At 44.7% G+C, this 24,071-nt stretch overlaps 1 protein-coding gene across 1 annotated transcript in view; it reads left to right on the top strand.

Annotated features, from left to right (window-relative positions):
* The window catches only part of LOC106602667 (neuromedin-K receptor), a 33,612-nt gene extending 10,781 nt beyond the window's left edge, over positions 1-22,831 (top strand). Inside the window, exons 2-5 of the mRNA XM_014195422.3 lie at positions 8,235-8,423; positions 10,953-11,103; positions 16,341-16,537; positions 16,802-22,831. Coding sequence (XP_014050897.1) covers positions 8,235-8,423; positions 10,953-11,103; positions 16,341-16,537; positions 16,802-17,120 — 856 coding nt within the window. The 3' untranslated portion in view covers positions 17,121-22,831. The remainder of the gene's footprint in view (positions 1-8,234; positions 8,424-10,952; positions 11,104-16,340; positions 16,538-16,801) is intronic.
* The last annotated feature ends 1,240 nt before the right edge of the window (positions 22,832-24,071 follow it).

Here is a 24,071-nt window from a genome sequence, read left to right as displayed (position 1 = left end):
TAGTGCCGCTCTTGTTGAAGCCTCCCCCTACAGCTTTTCATACTCTATCAGAAAAGGAGAAAAGGGTGGGGGGGTTCAGCCTCCCTTTTTTACTAATGCTCTCAGCTGTAATGACATTTCATTTGACGACTTTGGGTCTTTTGACCATCCTGCTATACTGTTTAAATGTCAGCCACCAGTTCTGGCTATAACCCTGTCTAGGCCACCAAAGCACTGCCCCACATTTTTTTTACTGATTTCTCTGAAGAATTATCTGTTGTCCTTGAGAACTATGATAAAATTATTGTGTTGGGCGATTTTCATATTCATGTTGACAAAGAGACTGACTCCAAGGCCATTAAATGTATTAATCTTTTGAGCTCTACGTACTTTATCCAACATGTTACTGGGCCCACCCATAACTGTGGCCTTACTCTGGACCTGATTATTACCGAGTGGCTTTCTATTGACAAATCCTCTATTGTTTATGTTACTTTATCTGATCACCACGGTGTATTTTGTTATGTTTTTGTTGCCCATAGCACAGGGTAATACTGAACACATTATAAAAAATGTTAACTTACCTCCGAAGTTTATTGAGTGTATGAACAATACACCATCCCCTATTCTGCCTTCCTCTTGCGATGATTTAAAGTTTACATACACCTTAGCCAAAGATATTAAACTCAGTGTTTCACAATTCCTGACATTTAATACTAGTAAAAATTCCCTGTCTTCGGTCAGTTAGGATCACCACTTTATTTTAATAATGTGAAATGTCAGAATAATAGTAGAGAGAATTATTTATTTCAGCTTTTATCTCTTTCATCGCATTCCCAGTGGGTCAGAAGTTTACATACACTCAATTAGTATTTGGTAGCATTGCCTTTAAATTGTTTAACTTGGGTCAAACGTTTCGTGTAGCCTTCCACAAGCTTCCCACAATAAGTTGGGTGAATTTTGGCCCATTCCTCCTGACAGAGCTGGTGTAACTGAGTCAGGTTTGCAGGCCTCCTTGCTCGCACACACTATTTCAGTTCTGCCCACAAATGTTCTATAGGATTGAGGTCAGGGTTTTGGAATGGCCACTCCAATATCTTGACTTTGTTGTCCTTAAGCCATTTTGCCACAACTTTGGAAGTATGCTTGGGGTCATTGTCCATTTGGAAGACCCATTTGTGACCAAGCTTTAACTTCCTGACTGATGTCTTGAGATGTTGCTTCAATATATCCACATAATATTCCTGCCTCATGATGCCATCTGTTTTGTGAAGTGCACCAGTCCCTCCTGCAGCAAAGCACCCCCACAACATGATGCTGCCCCCCCCCCCCCCCCCCCCGTGCTTCACGATTGGGATGGTGTTCTTCAGCTTGCAAGCATCCCCATTTTTCCTCCAAATATAACGATGGTCATTATGGCCAAACAGTTCTATTTTTGTTTCATCAGACGAGAGGACATTTTTCCAAAAAGTACGATCTTTGTCCCCATGTGCAGTAGCAAACCGTAGTCTGGCGGTTGCTTCTTCCTTGATGAGTGGCCTTTCAGGTTATGTCGATATAGGACTCGTTTTACTGTGGATATAGATACTTTTGTACCTGCTTCCTCCAGCATCTTCACAAGGTCATTTGCTGTTGATCTGGGATTGATTTGCACTTTTCGCAACAAAGTACGTTCATCTCTAGGAGACAGAACGTGTCTCCTTCCTGAGCTGTATGACAGCTGCGTGGTCCCATGGTGTTTATACTTGCGTACTATTGTTTGTACAGATGAACATGGTACATTCAGGCGTTTGGAAATTGCTCCCAAGGATGAACCAGACTTTTTCTGAGGTCTTGGCTGATTTCTTTTGATTTTCCCATGATGTCAAGCAAAGAGACACTGAGTTTGAAGGTAGGCCTTGAAATACATCCACAGGCACACTTCCAATTGACTCAAATGATGTCAATTTGCTTAGCAGAAGCATCTAAAGCCATGACATAATTTTCTGGAATTTCCAAGCTGTTTAAAGGCACAGTGAACCTAGTGTATGAAAACCTCTGACCCACTGGAATTGTGATACAGTAATTTATAAGTGAAATAATCTGTCTGTAAACAATTGTTGGAAAAATGACTTGTGTCATGCACAAAGTAGATGTCTTAACCGACTTGACAAAACTATAGTTTGTTAACAAGAAATCTGTGGAGTGGTTGAAAAACTAGTTTTATTGACTCCAACCTAAGTGTATGTAAACTTCTGACTTCAACTGTAGTTGATAACTTGAATAGCAAATTAAGGGCAATCATTGATGCCATAGCTCCAGCAAGGTTGAAAAAGACCACATCCAAACGGAGTGAGGAAACGTTCAAATTTAAGAAAAATTGCAGAAAGGCAGAGCGGAAGTCGAGACAGTCAAAGTTGCAGGTACATTGTTCTGAGAGAGCAACTTGGCATATATAACAAGACAATTTGGAATGCCAGACAAGCTCATTTTTCTAACCTGATCACTAATTATCAGAATAATTTGAGAGTGCTATTCTTGACAATTGATAGGTCGATAAATCCTACCCCCGCAAAACTATATGAACTTTCCTCCACATCTAAATGTGATGCGTTTGTGGCATATTTCAGAGATAAGATAACAAAACATTGGGTTGGGTATCAATCAAGCGAGACCAAATGAGAAGTGTGACAATATGTGCCCTAGCCTACCACGCAAAGGCACTATGGAGTATTTTCCCTGGTTGACACAGACATGCTCAGGAAAGTGATATCACAACTTAAGCCTTCTACCTGCCTTATCGATCCTATAACCACCACATTCTTCAAAACAGTTTTTCATTACATATCTGAAGTACAAGCTATTGGTAATCACTCACTGCACTAAAAACTGCTATGGTGAAACCCTTCTGAAGAAAAGTCATCTAGATTCTTCAGCTCTTAGCAATTTTCAGCCAATCTCCAACCTTCCATTATTAAGCAACATTCTGGAGAAATTGTTTTTTTAAACAGCAAAAAAAAAAAATCTAATCTGGTTTTCTTGCCCACCACAGCACAGACAGCCTAAGATAAAGTGGCAAATGATCTGAGAGCCAACACAGACGCTGAACAGCTCTCTGTCCTTGGGGTGTGGGTTGGTCTCTCCGGTTCAGTTCTAAATTGGTTTAGGACCTCTTTAACCGGTCAAGAGTTTTTTGTCAACCTTAGTGAACATAACTCAGAGAAAATACATATCCCACGTTGCGTTCCACAAGGTTCGATTTTCAGTTCAGTACTGTTCTGTTTATATGTTGCCCCTTGGCGCTGTTATCAGAAAGAACAACATTGGTTTTCACTGCTACGCAGACGATACACAGCTTTACACTTCTGTGTCACCAGAGCATTTTAGCTCCACAGATAAATTATTAGACTGTATTAGTGATTTAAATACTTGGATGGTTCACAACTTCCTCCAGCTAAATCAAGATAAGACCGAGGTACTTATTATTGGAGCCAAAGCACACAGAATCTGGCCGCATATTTTAAATAACGGTCAAATAAGATAAAACACCAGGTAAAAACGTAGGTGTCATTTTAGATTCTGAACTAAATTTCGAATCACACATTAGGAATGTGACCAAATAGCTTTTTACCACCTGAGGAACATTGCCAAGGTATGGCCGTTTCGCTCTCAGGCTGATACCGCGAGACTCATCCATGCTTTTATTAAAAGCAGGCTTGACTACTGTAATGCTCTCCTGTCTGGTCTGCCAAAGAAAGCCATTGGCCAACTGCAAAACATGCAGAACGCTGCAGCATGGCCAGATGGAGAGCACACATTACAGCGGTTTTAAAGTCTCTGCACATGCTGCCTGTGAGTTTAAGAATTCATTTTAAGATTATTCTATTGGTTTTTAAATTAATCCACAATTGTGCACCCCAATACATATCAGACATGCTTTTGAGTTATGTACCCAGTAGGTCTCTCAGGTCCTTTGGCACTGACCTTTAAACTATCCCAATGTCCAGGACCAAGAGGCATGGAGAGGCAGCCTTTCGTTACTATGCCCCCAGCCTCTGGAATAGCCTGCCAAAGAACCTGAGGGGGGCTGAAACTGTGAACATACAGTACCAAAGTTTGGACACACCTACTCATTCAGGGGTTTTTCTTTATTTTTACTATTTCCTACATTGTATAATAACAGTGAATTCATCAAAACTATGAAATAACACATATGAAATCATGTACTAACCAAAAAAGTGTTAAACAAATCAAAATATATTTTATATTTGAGATTCTTCAAAGTAGCCACCCTTCGCCTTGATGGCAGCTTTGCACACTCTTTGCATGCAGTCCAGCTTTACCATGAGAGTGCTTTTCCAACAGCCTTGAAGGAGTTCCCACATATGCTGAGCACTTGTTGGCTGCTTTTCCTTTACTCTGCGGTCCAACTCATCCCAAACCATCTCCAGGTCATTTGATGCAGTATGCCATCACTTTCCTTCTTGGTCAAATAGCCTTTACACAGCCTGGAGGTGTGTTGGGTCATTGTCCTGTTGAAAAACAAATTTGGACTCATCAGACAATAGGACAGATTTCCACCGGTCTAATGTCCATTGCTCGTGTTTCTTGGCCCAAACAAGTCTCTCCTTCTTATTGATGTCCTTTAGTAGTGGTTTACTTGCAGCAATTCGACCATGAAGGCCTGATTCACTCAGTCTCTCTGAACAGTTGATGTTTGAGGCTGGTAACTAATGAACTTATCCTCTGCAGCAGAGGAAACTCTGGGTCTTGCTTTCCTGTGGCTGTCCTCATGAGTGCCAGTTTCAACAAAGCGCTTGATTGTTCTTGCGACTGCACTTGAAGAAACACGCTATCGGAGTCGATACAGCCAGCTGGTTTCTTCGCGCATCACACCGACAGAAACAAGCATCTTTCTGGTAAGAAGAAGGGTGGGGGTGTATGCCTTATGATTAACGAGACGTGGTGTGATCATAACAACATACAGGAACTCAAGTCCTTCTGTTCACCTGACTTAGAATTCCTCACAATCAAATGCTGACTGCATTATCTACCTAGAGAATTCTCTTCGATTATAATCACAGCTGCATATATCCCCCCCAAGCAGACACATCGATGGCCCTGAACGAACTTCATTTGACTTTATGTAAACTGGAAACCACATATCCTGAGGCTGCATTTATTGTAGCTGGGGATTTTAACAAGGCTAATCTGAAAACAAGGTTCCCTAAATTCTATCAGCATATCGATTATGCTACCAGGGCTGGCAAAACCCTATATCATTGTTATTCTAACTTCCGCAATGCATATAAGGCCCTCACCCGCCCTCCTTTCGGAAAAGCTGACCACGACTCCATTTTGTTGCTTCCAGCCTATAGACAGAAACTAAAACAGGAAGCTCCCACGCTCAGGTCTGTTCAACGCTGGTCAGACCAATCGGATTCCACGCTTCAAGATTGCTTCGATCACGTGGACTGGGATATGTTCCGCATTTCGGCGAACAACAACATTGATGAATACGCTGATTCGGTGAGCGGGTTTATTAGCAAGTGCATCGGCGTTGTCGTACCCACAGCGTCTATTAAAACATTCCCAAACCAGAAACTGTGGATTGATGGCAGCATTCGCGCAAAACTGAAACCGCGAACCACTGCTTTTAATCAAGGCAAGATGACCGGAAACATGACCGAATACAAACAGTGTAGCTATTCCCTCCGCAAGGCAATCAAACAAGCTAAGCGTCAGTATAGAGACAAAGTAGAGTCGCAATTCAACGGCTCAGACATGAGAGGTATGTGGCAGGGTCTAGAGTCAATCACGGACTATAAAAGGAAAACCAGCCCCATCGCGGACCAGGATGTCTTGCTCTCAGACAGACTAAACAACTACTTTGCTCGCTTTGAGGACAACACAGTGCCACTGACACTGTCCGCCACCAAAACCTGTGGGCTCTCCTTCACTGCAGCCGACGTGAGCAAAACATTTAAACGTGTAAACCCCCGCAAGGCTGCAGGCCCCGACGGCATCCCCAGCTGCGTCCTCAGAGCATGCGCAGACCAGCTGGCTGGTGTGTTTACGGACATATTCAATCAATCCTTATCCCAGTCTGCCGGCCCCACATGCTTCAAGAGGGCCACCATTGTTCCTGTTCCCAAGAAAGCTAAGGTAACTGAGCTAAATGACTACCGCCCCGTAGCACTCACTTCCGTCATCATGAAGTGCTTTGAGAGACTAGTCAAGGACCATATCACCTCCACCCTACCTGACACCCTAGACCCACTCCAATTTGCTTACCACCCCAATAGATCCACAGACGACGCAATCAGAAATCACACTGTACACTGCCCTAACCCATCTGGACAAGAGGAATACCTATGTGAGAATGCTGTTCATCGACTACAACTCAGCATTTAACACCATAGTACCCTCCAAACTCGACATCAAGCTCGAGACCCTGGGTCTCGACCCCGCCCTGTGCAACTGGGTCCTGGACTTCCTGACTGGGGCCCCACAAGGGTGCGTTCTCAGCCCTCTCCTGTACTCCCTGTTCAACCACGACTGTGTGGCCATGCACGCCTCCAACTCAATCATCAAGTTTGCAACCGACACTACAGTGGTAGGCTTGATCACCAACAAAAACGAAACGGCCTACATGGAGGAGGTAAGGGCCCTCGGAGTGTGGTGTCAGGAAAATAACCTCACACTCAACGTCAACAAAACAAAGGAGATGATCGTGGACTTCAGGAAACAGCAGAGGGAGCACCCCCCTATCCACATCGACGGGACAGTAGTGGAGAGGGTAGAAAGTTTTAAGTTCCTCGGCATACACATCACGGACAAACTGAAATGGTCCAACCACACAGACAGCATGGTGAAGAAGGCGCTGCAGCGCCTCTTCAACCTCAGGAGGATGAAGAAATTCAGCTTGTCACCAAAAACACTCACAAACTTTTACAGATGCACAATCGAGAGCATCCTGTCTGGCTATATCACCGCCTGGTACGGCAACTGCTCCGCCAATAACCATAAGGCTCTCCAGAGGGTAGTGAGGTCTGCACAACGCATCACCGGGGGCAAACTACCTGCCCTCCAGGACACCTACACCACCCGATGTCACAGGAAGTCCAAAAAGATCATCAAGGACAACAACCACCCGAGCCACTGCCTGTTCACCCCGCTATCATCCAGAAGGCGAGGGCAGTACAGGTGCATCAAAGCAGGGACCGAGAGACTGAAAAACAGCTTCTATCTCAAGGACATCAGACTGTTAAACAGCCATAACTAACATTGAGTGGCTGCTGTCAACATACTGACTCAACTCCAGCCACTTTAATAATGGAAAAATCTATGTAATAAATGTATCACTAGCCACTTTAAACAATGCCACTTCATATAATGTTTACATACCCTACATTACTCATCTCATATGTATATTCTGTACTCTATACCATCTACTGCATCTTGCCATCTTGATGTAATGTATCACTAGCCACTTTAAACAATGCCACTTGTATATGTTTACATATCCTACATTACTCATCTCATATGTATATACTGTACTCTATACCATCCACTGCATCTTGCCTATGCCATCACTCATTCATATATTTTTTTTATGTACATATTCTTATTCATTCCTTTACACTTGTGTGTATAAGGTAATTGTTGTGAAAGTGTTAGGTTAGATTACTCGTTGGATATTACTGCCTTGTCAGAACTAGACGCACAAGAATTTCGCTACACTCGCATTAACATCTGCTAACCATGTGTATGTGACAAATATTATTTTTTTTTAATTAAAATTTGTTTTGATAAAAGTTCCTGAAATGTTCCATATTGACTGACCTTCATGTCTTAAAGTAATGATGGACTGTAATTTCTCTTTGCTTATTTGAGCTGTTCTTGCCATAATATGGACTTGGTCTTTTATCAAATAGGGCTATCTTCTGTATACCAACCCTACCTTGTCACAACACAACTGATTGGCTCAAACGCATTAAGAAGGAAAGAAATTTCACAAATGAACTTTTAACAAGGCACACCTGTCAATTGAAATGCGTTCCAGGTGACTACCTCATGAAGCTGGTTGAGAGAATGCTAAGAGTGTGCAAAGCTGTCATCAAGGCAAAGGGTGGCTACTTTGAAGAATCTCAACCATAAAATATATTTTTATTTGTTTTTTTATTAATTTTTTTTCCTGTGAAGCGCATTGCATCACATTCATGTCTGGAATGTGTTGTATAAATAACGCTTGATTTGATTTGACATCCTTGCAGGTACATGGCCATCATCCACCCGCTGAAACCCCGGCTGTCGGCCACAGCCACCAAGGTGGTGATCTTGTGTATCTGGGCGCTGGCCGTGGTGCTGGCCTTCCCCCTCTGCTTCTACTCCACCATCCGCATCCTGCCCCGCCGGACAATCTGCTACGTGGCTTGGCCCCGTTCATCAGATGACTCCTTCATGTGAGTGAGACACTCTGGGTGCATCTCAATAGTCTAAAGTGTCTTCCTTAACTCACCTCCTCTTGTTCATCTTTGCTGATCTGGAAACAGCTTTGGGTTGATTGGTAATGAAACTGTATATTGAGGTGAACATGCTGCTGGTGGTTTGATGTGGGCTACCGTGGTTGTGTATTGATAAGAACACTGGGAGTTGGAGGTACACTTCAAACGGGCTAATTCCCGGTGTATTCATATATTAAAGAATGTTGCTAGGATAAGGATGGTTTTCTCTAGGAATCAACAATTAAATCACTTTATATATCAATGTAAGGCAGGGCTCTTTACCTAATTCCTGGAGAGTTACCGTCCCGTAGATTTTCACTCCAACCCTAATCTAGCGAACCTGATTCTAATTATTAGCTGGTGGAAAAACTGAATCAGGTTAGTTACAACTGGGGTTGGATTGAAAACCTACAGGAGGGTAGCTCTCCAGGAACAGGTTTGGAGAGCCCTGATGTAAGGCAAATAACTTGGCCAATTATACAGGCACTAGTCAAAAGCACATACATCCAAATATACTCAAAACTCAATAGTATCTACAATATGAAAAAGGATCTAAGTAATATCTACACAAACAAACCTACTTAGGCAATGGAGTTACTTAGATACCAACAAATAATACGATCAATAATGGCGCATAGACAATCATATAAAATGTGCTCAAATCAAAGGTACACGATAAAGGAGCACAAACATATACTGAACAAAAATGCAAACGCAACATGTTAAGTGTTGGTCCAAGGTTTCATGAGCTGAAATAAAAGTTAACAGAAATGTTCCATTTGCACAACAAGTGTATTTCTACAAAACAATGTACATCCCTGTTAGTGAGCATTTCTCCTTTGCCAAGATAATCCATCCACCTGACAGGTGTGGCATATCAAGAAGCTGATTAAACAGCATGATCATTACACAGGTGCACCTTGTGCCGGGGACAATAAAAGGTTACTCTAAAATGTGTAGTTTTGTCACACAACAAAATGCCACAGATGTCTCAAGTTTTGAGGGAACATGCAATTGGCATGCTGACTGCAGGAATGTCCACCAGAGCTGTTGCCAGATAGTTAAATGTTAATTTCTCATAAGCCACCTCCAACGTTGTTTTAGAGAATTTGGCAGTGAGTCCCACCGGTCTCACAACCGCAGATCATGTGCAACCATACCAGTCCAGGACCTCCACATCCTGCTTCTTCACCTACGGGATTGTCTGAGACCAGCCACCTGGAAAGCTGATGAAACTGTGAGTTTAAACTCATCTGCGTGCTCGTCGTCCTCATCAGGGTCTTGACTTGACTGCGGCGTCCTAACCAACTTCAGTGGGCAAATGCTCACCTTCGATGGCCACTGGCACACTGGAGAAGTGTGCTCTTCACGCATGAATCCGTTTTCAACTGTAGATGGAAGACAGTGTGTATAGCATCATGTGGGAGAGCAGTTTGCTGATGTCAATGATGTGAACATAGTGCCCCATGGTGACGGTGGGGTTATGGTATGGGCAGGCATAAGCTACGGACAAAACACAATTGCATTTTGTCGATGGCAATTTGAATACACATAGATCCTGAAGCCCATTGTCGTGCCATTCCTCCTCTGCCATGACCTCATGTTTCAGCAGGATAATGCATGGCCCCATGTCCCAATGATGTGTACACAATTCTTTGAAGCTGAAAATGTCCCAGTTCTTCCATGGCCTGCATACTCACCAGACATGCCACCCATTGAGCATATTTGGGATGCTCTGGATTGACGTGTATGAGCGTGTTCTAGTTCCCACCAATATCCAGCAACTTCTCACAGCCATTGAAGAGGAGTGAGACAACATTCCATAGGCCACAATCAACAGCCTGGTCAACCCTATGCAAAGGAGATGTGTCGTGCTGCATGAGGCAAATGGTGGTCACATCAGATACTGATTGTTTTTCTGATCCACGGGTATACCGTTTTTTCAAGATATCTGTGACCACAGATGCATATCTGTATTTCCAGTCATGTGAAATCCATAGATTAGGGCCTAATGAATTTATTTCAATTGAATGATTTCCTTATATGATCTGTAACTCAATTAAATCGTATAAATTGTTGCATGTTGCGTTTATATTTTTGTTCAGTGTACTTTGAATAAACTCATCCTTGAATAATTGTTTGTATCAACTGGAATTAACTGAAAGTTTGTCAGGTTGCCACATTGATTGCATACAGGTTAATATAAGGTGGTGAGTGTCCCGCTTCTGGAGAAGTGGGTGGTGATTGGGTAATTGGAATGTCAGTCCGTATGAGTAGGGGAATTTCATACACACAGGATAGCTAGCTAGCCTAGATAGATAGATAACCAGTGCAGACTAGTTAATGATGAGAGCAAACTAGACTACTGAATATAAATGTGAATTAGATTAAATATAATTTGCAGAATTACCATGTTTTCCATTACATTCACAGGAATGCTCTGCTTTTCCTTCCCCTGACAGCGATCTATTCTGCTCTGGTATACAGGTATCATATCATTGTGACGGTGCTGGTGTATGTGCTGCCCCTAGTGGTGATGGGTATCACCTACACCATTGTGGGTGTGACGCTGTGGGGAGGAGAGATCCCGGGGGAAGCATCAGATAACTACCACAGCCAGCTCACAGCCAAGAGGAAGGTAACGCAAAAATACAACTCCATTATACACATAAGGTCCTTTGGTAAAGCATGTGTTTTCCATTTGTAAACCAATGTGTCAACCATTAATTGAATACAGTAGATTCAGCCATTCATTTTAACTGGCACAGTCATGAGACGTCCCAATTGTCTGTTTCATTCACTCCAGTTCATTTGGTGTGAGAAGTAGAATACTGTAGGCCTTTTAAAAATATGGATCTGAAAAGAATTTCAGCAAACAATAATAATAATAATAAACTGAATATGCGCTTCTGGTGGATTTGAGGGTTTTTCCGTGTTTGACCCAATACATTGTCATTACAATAATTGATGTAGCTATACCATTGAAATGAATGACTGACGCTGTACATGGCACAATGATCTCTCTGTATTCCCCACTGGATTTGGCTACCCATCAGGTAATCCAACATTATGCAGGCAAACATCAGAGATTGGTCTCCTCATTCATTGTGATCTAAAAAGCAAAACTGGTCATAAATCAGCACTTCTATTCGGAGATGCTTGATATATATGGCCCCTGGTCCCCACAGTTATCCATAAGGATTCAGGTAATTTGAACGTGTATGACTAACATCTATTAGGCCAGATGTGGGTTTAACAGATGTGGGTCAGATTATAGAAAGGCAACGGCCAATCCGACAGGTCTAGATATGGGAATTATTGGGATTATTCCAGGACACCCTGTGAGGTAAACCAGACTATTTCAGGGTTGTTATTGTTTTATTCATGAGGATTACACTCAGATTACAGGGGATCAGCACACCTGGTTCTTTGTTTTGGACAGATAGCCGAGGTGTAAGGCTCGGGCATCGTAGTGAGGAATCAAACGCAGGAAGCAGCGACCACAGGGTAGTGGCTTTTAATAGTTGCAACAGGCGAGCACACACAAGCCACCCCAAACAGCGAAATAATGCGCACACAAAATAATGTGTCCCAAACACAGGGGAAATAACATGCGGCGCAAAAACAAACGCACAAGCGTAAACCCAAGCCCAACAGGAAAATAATCCCGCACAATGAACAAGCGGACCAGCTAACACTAATAGCCCCGCTAATCACCCCCACTAAGAACAGGTGCACACAATCACAAACAGGGGGAAAACAAAAAAGGGAAACAGTGGCAGCTAATAGGCCGGTGACGATGACCGCCTAGCGCCACCCGAGCAGGAGGGGGCGCCACCGTCGGTGGGAATCGTGACAGTACCCCCCTCCTGACGCGCGGCTCCTGCAGCGTGCCGACACCGGCCTCGAGGACGACCGGAGGGCGAGGCGCAGGGCGATCCGGACGGAGGCGATGGAAATCCCTCAACATGGATGGGTCCAAGACGTCCTCCGCCGGCACCCAGCACCTCTCCTCCGGACCGTACCCCTCCCAGTCTACGAGGTACTGCAGGCCCCTCACCCGGCGTCTCGAGTCCAGAATGGCCCGTATGCTGTACGCCGGGGACCCCCCAATGTCCAGAGGGTGCGGAGGGACCTCCAGCACCTCACCTTCCTGCAGGGGACCAGCTACCACCGGCCTGAGGAGAGACACATGAAACGGGGGGTTAATACGGTAATAGGAAGGAAGTTGTAACCGATAACACACCTCGTTTATCCTCCTCAGGACTTTAAAGGGCCCCACACACTGCGGCCCCAGCTTCCGGCAGGGCACGTGGAGGGGCAGGTTCCGGGTCGAGAGCCAGACCCTGTCCCCCGGTACGAATACGGGGGCCTCACTGCGGTGGCGGTCAGCGCTCCTCTTCTGCCGTCCACTGGCTTGCTTCAGGGATTCCTGGACGGCTCTCCAGGTCTCCTTGGAGCGCTGTACCCAGTCCTCCACCGCAGGAGCCTCGGTCTGGCTCTGGTGCCATGGTGCCAGGACCAGCTGGTAACCCAAAACACACTGAAAGGGTGACATGTTAGTAGAGGAGTGACGAAGTGAGCTCTGGGCTAACTCCGCCCAAGGAATGTACATCGCCCACTCCCCTGGCCGGTCCTGGCAATACGACCTCAGAAACCTGCCCACCTCCTGGTTTACCCTCTCCGCCTGCCCATTACTCTCGGGGTGATAACCAGAGGTCAAACTGACCGAGACCCCCAGCCGCTCCATAAACGCTTTCCAGACCCTGGATGTGAACTGGGAACCTCGATCAGAGACAATGTCCTCCGGCACCCCGTAGTGCCGGAAGACATGGGTAAATAGGGCCTCCGCAGTCTGCAGTGCAGTAGGGAGACCGGGCAACGGGAGGAGACGGCAGGACTTTGAAAACCGATCCACAACCACCAGAATCGTAGTGTTCCCCTGAGACGGGGGGAGATCTGTCAAGAAGTCTACAGACAGGTGCGACCATGGCTGTTGCGGATCGGGGAGAGGCTGTAACTTCCCTCTCGGGAGATGCCTAGGAGCCTTACTCTGGGCGCACAGCGAACAGGAAGAGACATAGAACCTCACGTCCTTAGCCAAGGTGGGCCACCAGTACTTCCCCCTGAGACTCCACACTGTCCTCGCAACACCAGGATGGCCCGAAGTGGGTAGCGTGTGCGCCCACCGAATCAATAGATCACGAACACCGAGCGGCACGTACATGCGACCCACGGGACACTGTGCAGGCGCAGGTTCCAATACTAATGCCCGCTCGATGTCCGCGTCCACCTCCCATACCACCGGTGCCACCAGCCTAGACGCTGGAATGATGGGAGTTGGATCTATGGGCCGGTCCTCTGTGTCACAAAGACGGGACAGTGCGTCGGCCCTCGTGTTCAGGGAGCCTGGTCTGTAGGAGATCGTAAACCTAAACCGGGCGAAGAACATGGCCCACCTTGCCTGACGCGGATTCAGTCTCCTAGCTGCCCGGATGTACTCCAGATTTCGGTGGTCGGTCCAGATGAGAAAGGGGTGCTTAGCCCCCTCAAGCCAGTGTCGCCACACCCTCAAGGCTTTTACCACCGCTAGCAACTCCCTGTCCCCCACATCATAGTTATGCTCCGCCGAACTGAGCTTCTTCGAAAAGAAAGCGCAGGGGCGGAGTTTCAGTGGCATACCCGAGCGCTGTGAAAGCACGGCACCCACCCCAGCCTCGGATGCGTCCACCTCCACTATGAATGCTAGAGACGGGTCCGGGTGCACCAACACGGGTGCGTCGGTGAACAGCGTCTTCAACTTCTTGAAGGCTCCGTCCGCCTCCGTCGACCACCGCAAACGCACCGGCCCCCCCTTCAGCAGTGAGGTAATGGGAGCCGCTACCTGGCAAAAACCCTGGATAAACCTCCGGTAGTAATTGGCAAAGCCTAAGAACCGCTGCACTTCCTTCACCATGGTTGGAGTCGGCCAATTACGCACGGCCTTAACGCGGTCACACTCCATCACCACCCCCGTGGTGAAATGCGATAACCCAGGAAGGAAACGGCTCGTTTGGAAAACACACATTTCTCAGCCTTAACGTATAGGTCATGCTCCAGCAGTCTACCAAGCACCTTGCGCACCAGGGACACATGCGCGGAGCGGGTGGCGGAATATATCAGAATATCATCGATATAGACAATCACCTTGTTACCTGTATAAAAGACACCTGTCCACAGAAGCAATCAATTAATCAGATTCCAAACACTCCACCATGGCCAAGACCAAAGAGCTCTCCAAGGATGTCAGGGAAAAGATTGTAGTCCTACACAAGGCTGGAATGGGCTACAAGACCATCGCCAAGCAGCTTGGTGAGAAGGTGACAACAGTTGGTGCGATTATTCGCAAATGGAAGAAAGACAAAAGAACTGTCAATCGCCCTCGGCCTGGGGCTCCATGCAAGATCTCACCTCGGGGAGTTGCAATGATCATGAGAACGGTGAGGAATCAGCCCAGAACTACACGGGAGGATCTTGTCAATGATCTCAAGGCAGCTGGGACCATAGTCACCAAGAAAACAATTGGTAACACACTACGCCGTGAAGGACTGAAATCCTGCAGCGCCCGCAAGGTCCCCCTGCTCAAGAAAGCACATATACATGCTCGTCTGAAGTTTGCCAATGAACATCTGAATGATTCAGAGGACAACTTGTGAAAGTGTTGTGGTCAGATGAGACCAAAAAATGGAGCTCTTTGGCATCAACTCAAATCGCCGTGTTTGGAGGAGGAGGAATGCTGCCTATGACCCCAAGAACACCATCCCCAACATCAAACATGGAGGTGGAAACATTATGCTTTGGGGGTGTTTTTCTGCTAAGGGGACAGGACAACTTCACCGCATAAAAGGAACGATGGACGGGGCCATGTACCGTCATTGAAAATGGGTCATGTATGGGTATTCCAGCATGACAATGACCCAAAACACACGGCCAAGGCAACAAAGGAGTGGCTCAAGAAGAAGCACATTAAGGTCCTGGAGTGGCCTAGCCAGTCTCCAGACCTTAATCCCATAGAACATCTGTGGAGGGAGCTGAAGGTTCGATTTGCCAAACGACAGTCTCGAAACCTTAATGACTTGGAGAAGATCTGCAAAGAGATGTGGGACAAAATCCCTCCTGAGATGTGTGCAAACCTGGCGGCCAACTACAAGAAACGTCTGACCTCTGTGATTGCCAACAAGGGTTTTGCCACCAAGTACTAAGTCATGTTTTGCAGATGGGTCAAATACTTATTTCCCTCATTAAAATGCAAATCATTTTATAACATTTTTGACATGAGTTTTTCTGGATTTTTTTGTTGTTATTCTGTCTCTCACTGTTCAAATAAGCCTACCATTACAATTATAGACTGATCATTTCTTTGTCAGTGGGCAAACGTACAAAATCAGCAGGGGATCAAATACTTTTTTCCCTCACTGTAAATGTCACAATCAGTTCATGGAATTCACAGGATTTTTGAAGTGAATTGCTTCCTTCTTGATGGCTCTAGATTGTCAGGTTATGGAATACACCTAATTCTATTGTGTCTCTACCATCTCAAATGTATGTATGCACCGTTGGACCACCGTTGGACCATCAATGGTAGTCCTGACCACCAAACCTGGCATGAAGTGGCCGACCAAATGTTGATTTTTGATCGACATCTTGTCTCAGAACTACACAGAATAAAGACAATGTACTTTCTTTTTCCTCTCTTTCTCCCTCTCACTCCTATTTTCTTATTCTCTCCTCTCTTTCTCTCATTGCTTTCTCCCCCTCCCTCTCTTCCACCCTGTCTCCCCAATCCCTGTCGCTCTATTCCTCCCATCCTCCCACTATCCCCTTCCTAACCCCCAGGTGGTGAAGATGATGATCATTGTGGTGGTGACCTTCGCCCTCTGCTGGCTGCCGTACCACGTCTACTTCATTGTGACGGGCCTCAACAAGGCTCTGATGAGGTGGAAATCCATCCAGCAGGTCTATTTGTCAGTGCTGTGGCTGGCCATGAGCTCCACCATGTACAATCCCATCATCTACTGCTGCCTCAACAGCAGGTAGGATCCAGCACCTGGGTACTGTTAAGTAGGTACCAAAACATACGATGAAGATAAGCCTTACCCATAACTAATTTCTATGTTCCATTTTTAAAAAAAAATCTTTGTTCCTACTGAACACACCCTAGGTAACCACATGCTAGATGGATAAGACCAGATGAGAAACTACCAGTGTACCTTTTTAGAATTCATAAGCCACCTCTCAAATGTTAAAAATCTAACAATGCACTCATCTGTCTGGTTTGGGTTGTGGTTTGGATACAGGTTCCGGGCGGGCTTCAAGCGGGCGTTCTGTTGGTGCCCGTTCGTCCGGGTATCCAGCTATGACGAGCTGGAGTTGCGCGACAACAACATCCGCAACCGATCTGGCCACCAGGGCAGCATGTGCACCCTCTCCCGCGTGAACACTGGGACCAACAGCACCAACGATCGCCACCACAGCATCAAAAAGGCAGTCTCCAGCTGCCATGGCAATGCCATTGTTAACAGAGATAACAATGGTAACCATGGCAACCAACTGGTGGTAGCCAAGGCCAACCTTTACAGTGACCCTGATGATGTGGCCGACGATCAGTTCTCCTGAGATGTTTATGATGACCACGACCACCTTCTAGAATGTTCACGAGTGGTTTGGAAAGTCATTGTCAACATTTCGCCTTCCAAACTGTCCCTCAAACATTCCAAGCAAGCCTTTACATTTTTATTTTATTTTACCAAGCATAAGTATTTCTTGTGAGTTTGTTGCAAACACGGTTGTTCCGTATAAAGTATTTTCTGCTGGCTTGATGCAGTGAGATTCATTCGATTTTATTTGTATTTTGCTTAGCTTTCGAAAGCATTTGTTTCTGCCTTTTCTCAATTCCAAACCCCCCCTCACGACACTGACTGGACATCTGGTAGGCTGCTGTCTCGACGGGCAGATTTGTGGGCAGATTTGTGACATCTGGACTAAGCAATGAAGGCAGAGCTTACCAGTAGTTTACCAATGTGGGCATACATCTATTACTCAGACAGGCTCCCCTTGAAAGATTGTTAGGAGGGGTTGGTGGTTGGGCATATATATATAAACACATAATAATGAAAAGGGAAGGTTGTTCCACACAGATTGTTTATTAATGTGTCTTTCTGTACCATAATCATACATCCTTTATCAGCTTGTCATCAGTTCTGCAGACTGATACCCCACAGATTGAAATAACTGTGGGCTGTATGTCCTGAAATGATATTGTTTTTAGAGAGAGAGAGAGAGAGAGAGGCACCTGGGGCAAGATAGATTATTCAGTGTTTCTCTTTCAGCCTGCAATTTCCTGAGGATAAATGAGAATGATAGGATGTTTCATTTTGTTATTGAAATTTCTCTCATAAGCTGCTTTTATCGTTATAGGAATTGTACAGTGCCATTTCTTTTTTAAATGTATGAGATATATGTCTTATGTAAGCAGAGGATTGGTTTTTGCTTTTGTGATATACCGTGGTGTATACTTACTGTGGTTAGGGAATTTTTAGCACTTTAATCATTGAGGGATAAACGCAGACAAACACATGCACAGACACACACATACACACGCACGCACACACACACACACACATTCAGCCATCAACATGAAAGTATTTCACGGAGACGTACTGTGAAGTACTGTTCACTGTGTACTAAAACTAATCATCATGGGAAATAGTGCAGTATTAAAACACAATCTGAGAGCTTTTTTTGATAAAAACCCACCCATCCATCTCTTTGATTCCATGAAGACCTTTAATCCAGAGCTCAGGGCTCTTACATAAACATGCCAGTACTCGCTCTCCCTCTCTCTGATAAGCGTCTCATCACCTTATCACACACACTCGCGCACACACACGCATGCATGCACACACGTGCGGTCGCATGCACACACTCGCACGGGCAAGCACACACACACACACACCCACGTGCGGGTGCACGCACCCACATACACACACACACACACACACACACACACACCACACACACACACACACACACTAATCCCAGTGAAAGGATACTGCAGTTATTTATTGTGTAGTGGGATTATCACTGTAATGTGAATTGGCAATATAGGTCCTTCTGGCATAGTACTACAAAATATTGCAAGTTATTCCTGACATTTAATCCTAGTAAAAATTCCCTGTCCTAGGTCAGTTAGGATCACCACTTTATTTTAAGAATGTGAAATGTCAGAATAATAGTACAGAAAATGATTTATTTCATCACATTCCCAGTGGGTCAGATGTTTACATACACTCAATTAGTATTTGGTAGCATTGCCTTTAAATTATTTTACTTGGGTCAAATGTTTCGGGTAGCCTTCCACAAGCTTCCCACAATAAGTTGGGTGAATTTTGGCCCATTTCTCCTGACAAAGCTGGTGTAACTGAGTCAGGTTTGTAGGCCTTCTTGCTCACACACGCTTTTTTAGTTCTGCCCACAAATATTCTATGGGATTGAGGTCAGGGCTTTGTGATGGCCACTCCAATGCCTTGACTTTGTTGTTCTTAAGCCATTTTGCCACAACTCTAGAAGTATGCTTGGGGTCATTGTCCATTTGGAAGACCCATTTGTGACCAAGCTTTAACTTCCTGACTGATGTCTTGAGATGTTGCTTCAATATATGCACATAATTTTCCTCCCTCATGATGCCATTTATTTTGTGAAGTGCACCAGTCCCTCCTGCAGCAAAGCACCTCAACAGCATGATGCTGCCACCCCCGTGCTTCACGGTTGGGATGGTGTTCTTCGGCTTGCAAGCATCCCCCTTTTTCCTTCAAACATAACGATGGTCATTATGGCCAAACAGTTCTATTTTTGTTTCATCAGACCAGAGGACATTTCTTCAAAATGTCTGATCTTTGTCCCCATGTGCAGTTGCAAACTGTAGTCTGGCTTTTTTATGGCGGTTTTGGAGCAGTGGCTTCTTCCTTGATGCGCGGCCTTTCAGGTTATGTCGATATAGGACTCGTTTTACTATGGATATAGATACTTTTGTACCTGTTTCCTCCAGCATCTTCACAAGGTACTTTGCTGTTGTTCTGGGATTGATTTGCACTTTTCGCATCAAAGTACATTCATCTCTAGGAGACAGAACATGTCTCCTTCCTGAGGCGTATGACAGCTGCGTGGTCCCATGGTGTTTATACGTGCATACTATTGTTGGTACAGATGAACGTGGTACATTCAGGCGTTCGGAAATTGCTCCCAAGGACAAACCAGACCTATGGAGGTCTACAATTTTTGGCTGATTCCTTTTGATTTTCCCATGATGTCAAGCAAAGAGGCACTGAGTTTGAAAGTAGGCCTTGAAATACATCCACAGGTACACCTCCAATTGACTCAAATGATGTCAATTAGCCTAGCAGAAGCTTCTAAAGCCATGACATAATTTTCTGGAATTTCCAAGCTGTTTAAAGGCACAGTGAACTTAGTGTATGTAAACTTCTGACCCACTGGAATTGTGATACAGTGAATTAGAAGTGAAATAACCTGTCTGTAAATTTTTTGGGGAAAAATGACTTGTGGCATACGCAAAGTAAATGTCCTAACTGAATTGCCAAAACTATAGTTTGTTAACAAGAAATTTGTGGAGTGGTTGAAAAAGGAGTTTTAATGACTCCAACCTAAGTGTATGTAAACTTCCAACTTCAACTGTACACTGCACAGGAGTTTGATGGCACCTTAATTGGGGACGACAGGCTCGTGGTAATGGCTGGAGCGGAATCAGTGAAATGGTATCAAATACACCAAACAAATGGTTTCCGTGTGTTTGATGCCATCCCATTTGCTCCGTTCCAGCTATTTGTATTAGCCGTCCTCCCCTCAGCAGCCTCCACTGATACATTGACTACACTAAATATTAGGTACACCTACCGAATACTGAGTTGAACCCTTTAAAAGGCCACAATAAAATGTGCCGTTTTTTCACATCACACAATGCCACAGATGTCTCAAGTATTGAGGGAGCATGTAATTGGCATGCTGACTGCATGAATGTCCACTAGGGGTGTTGCCAGAGAATTCAATGTTCCTTTCGCTACCAAAAGCCACCTTAAAGGTAATTTTATGGAATTTGGCCTCACAGAGGCTGGTGCATGGCGTTGTGTGGGCGAGCGGTTTGTTGACATCCGCAATCATCACCTCATGTTTCAACATGATAATGCATAGCCCCATGTCGCAAGGATCTGTACACAATTCCTGGAAGCTGAAAAAGTCTCAGTTATTCCATGGCCTGCATATACTCACCAGATATGTCACCATTGAGCATGTTTGTGATGCTCTGGATTGATGTGTAAGAGTGTTACAGTTCCCGCCAATATTCAGCAACTTTGCATAGCCATTGAAGAGGAGTGGGACAACATTGCCTGACCAACTCTATGTGAATGAGATGTTGCGCCGCATGAGGCAAATGGTAGACACATCAGATACTGACTGTTTTTCTGATCCATGCCCCTACTTTTTTTTGTACACTATATACACAAAACCCCATAAAATGTGTGGATTCTGCTATTTCAACCACACCCGTTGCTAACAGGTGTTACCATCCAGCACACAGCCATGCAATCTCCATAGACAAACATTGGCAGTGGAATGGCCTTACTGAAGAGCTTAGTGACTTTCAACATGGCACCGTCACACAATGCCACCTTTCCAACAAGTCACTTCGTCAAATTTCTGCCCTGCTAGAGCTGCCCCTGTCAACTGTAAGTGCTGTTATTGTGATGTGGAAATGTCTAGGAGCAACAACGGCTCAGCTGCGAAGTGGTAGGCCAAACAAGCTCACAGAACAGGACCATCGAGTGCTGAAGAGCCTAGCGTGTAAAACACCTCTGTCCTCGGTTACAACATTCGCTACCAAGTTCCAAACTGCCACTGGAACCAACGTCAGCGCAATCATGATATGGGTTTCCATGGCCGAGCAGCCACACACAAGCCTAAGATCACCATGCGCAATGCCAAGCATCGGCTGGAGTGGTGTAAAGCTCACCGCAATTGGACTCTGGAACAGTGGAAACGTTCTCTGGAGTGATGAATCACGCTTTACCATCTGGCAGTCCGACGGATGAATCTGGGTTTGGCGGATATCAGGACAACGCTGTCTGCCCCAATGATAGTTCCAACTGTAAAGTTTGGTGAAGGAGGAATAATGGTCTGGGGCTGTTGTTCATGGTTCGGGCTAGGCCCCTTAGTTCCTGTGAAGGGAAATCTTAACGCTACAGGATACAATGACATTCTAGATGATTCTGTGCTTCCAACTTTGTGGCAACAGTTTGTAGAAGGCCCTTTCCTGTTTCAGCATGACAATACCCCCGTGCATAAACTAAGATCCATACAGAAATGGTTTGTCGAGATCTGTGTGGAAGAACTTGACTGGCCTTTGGGATGAATTGGAACACTGACTGCGAGCCAGACCTAATCGCCCAACATCAGTGCCCGACCTCACTAATACTCTTATAGCTGAATGGAAGCAAGTCCCCGCAACAATGTTCCAACATCTAGTTGAAAGCCTTCCCAGAAGAGTGGAAGCTGTTATAGCAGCAAACGGGGGGACCAACTCCATATAAATGCCCATGATTTTGGAATGAGATACTCAATGAGCAGTATAGATATGAAGGTTCTTTCTCCATCTTCCTCACATTCCTTTCTCTCTGACTCTCTCTCTCTCTGACTCTCTCTCTCTCTGACTCTCTCTCTCTCCATATGAATGTACAGTAATGCTTTAAAAAAAAGTATTAAAATGTGCGTATATTTGCCAAAACTTAACAGCGGTAAAAACGTTATTTTCAAGGTTATTAAAAATAAAAATAAATACATTGTTTACCTCAATTATAGTGAATATTTTAGGTTCAGCTACTGCAATGCATAGTCAGAAATGTTCAGGTTTATGTTGTGCAGCTTTGATGGGTGCAAAGTTCAATCACATGTACAAAAAAATACCTGTTTTATCTCCATGGAATAGTGTTTACTGGCTTTTTAAGGCGGTGTGCATATTGCAATGTTTAGATTAATTTATAGATGCTCACTCACACCACAATCAAACTACAGCATTTTGGATAATATTTGTATTTTCTCATAATTGTCATTTAGTACCAATCAATTTATTTTCATACACAGACACTTGACGTAAAACTCATGCTAGCTTGCATATTCATGAATGTACCAAAGTATATAAATTGTGCAAATAATTGTTAAAACTGCCATTTTTCAATTACAGAATGCCTCTAGTCTATTTGCCTATTCTGGCTACTGTGTGAGTATGCATTGATTGAATAAAGGTGTTTGCTGTCCAATGCTTGTGATTTAACACTATCTTCAATCCCTACTTTAAACATTTGCACCATTTTTCAGGGTGTTCACTGTTCAAGAAATGACAGCAACATGGGTGATGTTTCTCCAAACTGCCCCAAATGACATATCTGAGAGTTCCGTTTGGACTGTGAAGAACTACTAGTTTTTGAGATCTGTTACGAGAAGCTCTTAAGTGCAAAGGCAAGGCTACTGTATTTCAACACCAGTCTATAGATAATCATTGCTCACGCTATTGTGGCCCTCAACAAGCTCTCCCCTATAATCATTGCTCACGCTATAGTGGCCCTCCAACAAGCTCTCCCCTACACTAATACACCACTAGAGAGTGTCAGTGTGTCATCCATGACTACAGCCTGATGTCGGGTATGCTTCTATCTCTCCATCTGGAGACAGATTGGCATTGCTGCACAGGAAAGGGAAAGGGAAAGGAGGGATACCTAGTCAGTTGTACAATGGAATGCATTCAACTGAAATGTGTCATCAGTGGTCTCATCAAGTTCTTCTGACTGTGTGGATGAACGATGAATGTGTCTCAGTGGTTTTCAAAAAGTAACTTTTCCTCCCTAACAACTGTTGGATGAAGGGACTGAAAATAAGAAACTCACGTACAGTGTGTGTGTGTGTATGTGTTCGTGTGTGTGCCTGTTTATGTGCATGCTGTTTGTCTCTGTGTGTGCGCATGTCTGCAAACTCATATGTGTACAAATGTTCCTGCAATAATTCAGTAAACCGGCGGTGCTATCTGGACGTCCGCGCAGTCGTCACCACTTATTGACCTCCTGTCAGGCTGAGCATACCTCAGACAGGAAAAGACAGCTGGGAAAACAGAGGAGTCTCATCTGGCTCTGAAACACCTCTACAGGGTCATTTCCATGTGTCAATGTAATTTACTTTCTTTACACCTCTGGAAGAAATAGTGCCCTGGAGAAACAGTTTCACGTACAAATAGTGCCCCAGAGAAACTGTCATGGACAAATAGTGCCCTGGAGATATGGATGGTGTTAACAGATACACTACCGTTCAAAAGTTTGGGGACACTTAGAAATGTCCTTGTTTTGAAAGAAAAGCACGTTTTTATGTCCATTAAAATAACATCAAATTGATCAGAAATATAGTGTAGACATTGTTAATGTAAATGACTATTGTAGCTGGAAACGCCAGATTTTTTATGGAATATCTACATAGGCGTACCGAGATCCATTATCAGCAACCATTACTCCG

Source organism: Salmo salar, chromosome 04 (genome assembly GCF_965601325.2).
Source record: "Salmo salar chromosome 04, fSalSal1, whole genome shotgun sequence".
Taxonomy (NCBI): Eukaryota; Metazoa; Chordata; class Actinopteri; order Salmoniformes; family Salmonidae; genus Salmo; species Salmo salar.
The sequence above is the reverse complement of the archived record's forward strand: the minus strand, read 5'-3'. Positions and strand labels throughout refer to the sequence as shown.